The sequence below is a fragment of the Limulus polyphemus genome, unplaced genomic scaffold (genome assembly GCF_000517525.1).
Source record: "Limulus polyphemus unplaced genomic scaffold, Limulus_polyphemus-2.1.2 Scaffold1197, whole genome shotgun sequence".
Classification (NCBI taxonomy): Eukaryota; Metazoa; Arthropoda; class Merostomata; order Xiphosura; family Limulidae; genus Limulus; species Limulus polyphemus.
Window position 1 is genome coordinate 57,615 of NW_013666807.1, and position 5,972 is coordinate 63,586.

Genomic DNA, 5,972 nt, shown 5'->3' on the forward strand with positions numbered 1-5,972 from the left:
GACAAGTGATTTCTTTAATCAGGGCATTAACAACCTGATTGTAAGATGGAAAAGAATGATTGATAAGAATGGAGACTATTTCATTTAATAAATATTTTGTTTTGATATACAAGTTGTTCAGGTGATTTCATCTAATAAAAAAGTGACATTAATTTCTTGACGATGTAATATATTGGTTTATGTGTTTTGTAGTACAGATCACAGTTTATTGTCTGGCTTTGATTTTTTCAAATTAATTGCCTAAAAAGCATTTATTAATGGTTTAAAATTTTTGTTTGTGTTTTTTCAAATAGAAAATGCTTTTGGATACCACAAAACTACCCCTAAACCAATGTAGGGCATGAAGAGAGCTTTCATTTGATATATCACTGACTCTTATTAGTCAAGCACCCACTCATCAACACCCTATTTTTATTGCTAACACTTGCCCTTTCGTCTCCATAAAATGGGGGAGGAATATTTAGCAAACATGGTGATCTTATTATAGCCAAACTAGTGGAAATACGGTTCCCTCGAAATAAACAGTGCAAGCTCACTTTGTAATAGAACTGTAGACATTTTTTAATTGTTGTTTGGTGTACGATAATTTAGTATTTTGCTTATCGGAGATTTATATATTCGCAACTGCAACCTCTCACTCGGACACTTCCGTGGCCGGGAACTGTAATTCTCTGGAACTCCCTACTAGTGTTCACTTTATTATTCATAACTGATTTAAAAGACCATTGATATATTTCTTCAATATTTAAAAACTTCAAAAAGATATGTCTGTATGATGTATTAGAACTATTCTTACAAGATGTATGACTTTTTCTGCTCTGTTTTAAGATGGTTTTACTTGTATCCTATTGGGCATTCACCTTCCTCATGATTTCAATATCTTGTTTCACTGCCTCTTGTCACTGTTAGTGTGCCACATTTTCCCATGGTGTGCATTGGTTACGCAGCTAACTTGGGAATAGTTTCATCATTATAATTTCTAATATATCTTTTAGTAATTATAATGGATTCACCTATAAATTAATAGAAATGATAATTTTGTGGTATTTTATGTAGTTTGTCACAAACCAGCATAAACTGTGAAAGGTTTTATTCCAATAGTAACAGGAATTAGGTCAAGGGGCGTGTTATTGAAAGCAAAATTGTTAGACATTGAGGTAGATGAATGTCTAGTTAATTAGGAGGGGGCTCAAATCTAGACACTTGTTATTTTTTTGCATTTATTGAGTTTTGCAACTTCTTTTTATGCACACAAAAAATACTAGAAAAGCACTTATTAAATAAATGTTAAATAAGGTAAATAAATTTATGTTAAATAACATATATATATATATATTGGACTAACGATTGTTTTATTTTGAAAGATAAAAGTTGCCTAGGACTCTCTGAACCTCTGATAGGGCATGCTTCTGAGTATAGTTGTAACCATTTGAATAATTCAAGCATTAATGTTGATGATTTGATATATAGAATACATCATTTTTATTTTAGTTTACATTGCACAATACAATGTGCTGTGGTTGATTAAAAAAAACTTATTTAAAAAATCATAGGATAATTTTGAAATAAAATGGATGTGCCAGTTACTTAATAAATTGAGTTTGAACTATATAGTGATCAGTAGAGCTAGAGATTAACTTAATCACCACGAATAGTGATTTTTAGGTCTTTAAAATCTCCAAATAAAATGCATTAAAATGAACTATATAGGTATTTGGATTAAATTGTTGAAGTTTTTATTATAAAATTAGCCAAAATTGAGTTACCAGCCAGTGATTGCAGTTAATCTGATGTGAAAGAAGACATATGCTGTCAAGATAACATGTGGCTAAGTGTACAGAAGTCTTGAGTGTCAAGCCTTTTGAGAAACATGTTAATCCAACAATCTTTAATCCTTCCTCGTTAGAAGAGCTCAGATGATTGTTATAAAAGAATAATTTCATAAATATTTACCGCACACTTTAAATCCATGCTTGTACTGTTTCTTGTTTTTTGAATTCCTTAAAGATGTAATATTTTTGTCATAGTTAACTTTTCCATTATATCAGAATACAGCACCAGATTGTTGAGTATTGGACAACAAAACTAGTCAGTGAAACATGAATATACTCAATTTATATCAAGGAGTAAAATTCTCATTTGTGTCATATATTTAATAAACTTGCTTTTATTTTCTTTAGAAGTCCAAAAAAGAAACGGATGCTGCTTTAGCTGAATTACCAGAAGATGAATTGCAAAAACTTCTAGAAGAAGCAGTCACTTTCAATAGGCCCAGTAGTGAAGATAGTTACTTGCTCCAGAAGTTAAAAGAAGAACATGCTGAACTTTGTAAGGATGTCAATCAACACACAACACTTAAAGCAGATGTTTCAGGTGCATGCCGGAACCGACGGTCACGGAACTGTGTTAGTAGGACATCTTCCAAGAATAGAAGTGCGTGTATGAGTGAGTTCTTCTCTTGTGACCCTGGCATCTGGGAAGATGTTGCCAAACAAAGTGAGACTTTTGTTCGAAAGAGAACTGGGATGTTGGGACGAAGCAGAGAGGACTGCATAGTAAAAGGTCTCGTTACAGTAGGGTCAAAACAACTTAAGTCTCAGTCTTCTGTAGATTTAACTGCTACCAAATCTTATGATCCATTTGATATGATGTGGTCATCGGGGAAAGGGAGGAGAAGTAAAGGTCTTAGGGTTGAGCGTGCCAAGTCTCTGTCGGACTCTCCATCAGAGGTTAAGTTTCTTAAAGACAGTTCTTTTCCAGTTAATAGGACAAGTGATTTATCATTTGAAATGATTTCGTCCAGCCTAGACACAAAATCTAAGTTGGACAGTTCCAAAAACTTGGATAAAAAGTCTGTTCATATTCCTTCCACTCAAAGTGATCTTTCTAGTCCTGAACTTGGTGGATTGTTTAACCATCTAGATAGCTCTGCGTTAATTGAGAACCAGGAAGAAACTGAAGATATAACAGATCTTTTCACCCAGGTTAACTCTTCAGTCTTTCGACAAGAGCTTAGAAACAGCAATCATACACAAGAATTTGAACTGAAGGAAATAAAGAAGAGTGTGGAAGAAACAGTAAATGAAGAAACTCCACTGCTTAAATCATCTCTTTCATCTTGTGATAATCACTATACTAGATGTAAAAATGATGATGATGCAGATGATAGTTGCTCTGGTAGAGTAGAAGTTGACGATAACACAGCAATGCCTCGTAAGGTAAGATAGTAACTTTATTTTAAGTTTCTTATGTATGTGTAGAAAAAGATGCTCTAGCCATGCTATCATATAGAGAAAATTGGAGAAATATTTTGATAATCCTGCTAAATATGGTATATTCTCTTTTCAAAATCAACACAACACTTGAGCTATGAAGGGACCATTTTGTTCATCTATGCTGTTCTTGGGCTGGGGGCAGCAAGGGACCATTTCGTTCATCTAGGCTATTCTTTGGCTAAGGACAGCAAGGGACCATTTCGTTCATCTAGGCTATTCTTTGGCTAAGGACAGCAAGGGACCATTTCGTTCATCTAAGCTGTTCTTGGGCTAAGGACAGCAAGGGACCATTTTGTTCATCTAGGCTGTTCTTGGGTTAAGGACAGCAAGGGACCATTTTGTTCATCTAGGCTGTTCTTGGGTTAAGGACAGCAAGGGACCATTTCATTCATCTAGGCTGTTCTTGGGCTAAGGACAGTAAGGGACCATTAGTTCATCTAGGCTGTTCTTGGGCTAGGGACAGTAAATGACAGTTTGGTTCATCTAGGCTACCGTTGGGCTAGGGACAGCAAGGGACCATTAGTTCATCTAGGCTGTTCTTGGGCTAGGGACAGCAAATGACAATTTGGTTCATCTAGGGTACCCTTGGGCTAGGGACAGCAAGGGACCATTAGTTCATCTAGGCTGTCCTCATACACACCCATCCTTGGGAAAAGTAAAAAAAAAATAAACTTTCCCATTACTTTAAAAAAAATTTTAAACTCTCCTCTTAACTCCTGTAAAGTGCTGGTCTCTACTGCTGCCCAGCATCAACTCATTCCATAAGTCAGTCAACCTGTTAGTAAAATAATACTTTCTCAATTGGAGCCTAGCCTGTCTTTTTCCAAATCTTAAACCTATGTTTTCTTATCCTGTTATTTTTAGATTAGAGCACATAGAAATCAGAGGCCTTTATCCTATCAATCTATGGATAATCTCTTAAACTTCAAAAATATCACATTTCTTATGCTTCTTTTCTCAATAGAAAATTGAAAGATCTTAACTTCTGAGAAGATAATCTTTCCATCCCTAGAGTCATCCTAATAGAGACCTCCTTTGAAGCCTTTCCAGTAATTCAATTTACTGTCGTAAATAAAGAGACCAAAACTTAACAGTATTCCAAGTGTAGCCTTGTTAGTGATTTGTACAGAAATAATTACCTCTTCTGTCTTTTAACCAGTGTTTATAAAATTCTATTGGATTTACTAATAACAACAAAACTTTGATGGATGTAGTGAATTATTTCACCACTATGCCATATTTCAATGGTAGTTTTTACTTTTTCTGCTTGTGATAAATGTTTTAAAACCTTATTTTTCATCAAACAACTTTTAGCAATTATTACTACAGAATAATAATAAAGGTTATCCATTAAGTTATACTTTTGCACAAAAATAATTTAAAAGTGTAAAATAGCATTGTAAAAAAATTGATATAAAAAGTTATAACTTTAGAATCAATACGTAATATACTTTTTTAACCCTTTTGAGATGGGTCATGGGTGAAAGGCCATGTTATCTCGTTTGTTGACTCGCATTCAAAGTTTTATTGAACTACTATTTCATGCATTTATGTCAGTAACTTTGGTATCAAACTGTAGATTATAATTCAAATTTTAGTACTATATATTACTCAATTTCTTAATTTAAAAGTAAATATTAAAAACACAGATAAACATTGATTTTTGTGTGTCTCATGGTATGTTGAATGCAGCACTGGTTCAAATTAGATGTTTGTGAAGTCAAAATACTAAGTCTATAGTTTCGATTGAATTAGAAACTCGAATTACTAATATTGACAAGCTAGAATATAGAATAAGAGCCTCTTATCTTTTCAGTTTGCTAAGATATTGGTCATGTAATAAATCAAATCACAGTGGCACCCCACCCACCTTTTTATATTTTTGGAAATGCTCCCTTATATACACTTACTTCTATATATGACTTGAATAACCAATGAGAAGTTCAGAATGCTGCCCTAGTGGCTTTCTCAGCCATTTTAATGGACTTGGCACCATTTCTTTCTTTTGAACCAATATTTCAAAGAGGTAGGATGTGTCTTTAGTATGCTTGAAATTTCATATTTTTTTAGACTAAAATACATCTTAGTTACTGAGCTAGATAAATTTTAGTTATTCAAATATATATATAAAACCATAAAAAAAATATTTTGTTTCATATACTCTACGTGCAAAATTTTTAAAGGCTTAGCAACCTACGTCAACAAGCAACTGAGTACAAAGGTCGTAACTAGAAGAGATAATTGTTTCATTTACTTCTTTAGTTACTGTTCTATATTTTAAGAAAAATAAGTTTAAGAACTTATTTCAAAATAGCAATAATCTATATACATATATAATGTATAATAATTGAAATTTGACTGTATTTTACAAAACACTAGTCTACTAAAACTCAGCCAAGACAAGTTACTTTGCACAGACCAAAGGTCAGTTTTATGTTATTTGATATGGTAATGTGAGCTGTGTCATTGTAACTTCTGTATTGTTAGCCAGACACGGCTGAAAGGTCAATATAATGAATATATATATAAATGTATAATGTTATGATATTTAATCTATTTAGTCTAAACATTAATGTTTTTGTGTTATAATTTGTGTTCATTCTAGAATTAAAGAGACATAATTGATATTTATTTTCTAATTTGTTATAGTGGCTGTGAGATTGGTCAAATCTACCGAACCCGAACAGAGATTAACTC

General features: G+C 32.9%; 1 protein-coding gene across 1 annotated transcript in view; it reads left to right on the forward strand.

The window, feature by feature from the left end:
* Nucleotides 1-5,972, forward strand: part of LOC106462552 — a 13,020-nt gene that overhangs the window by 1,627 nt on the left and 5,421 nt on the right. The window contains exon 2 of the mRNA XM_022389851.1: nt 2,181-3,218. Coding sequence (XP_022245559.1) covers nt 2,181-3,218 — 1,038 coding nt within the window. The remainder of the gene's footprint in view (nt 1-2,180; nt 3,219-5,972) is intronic.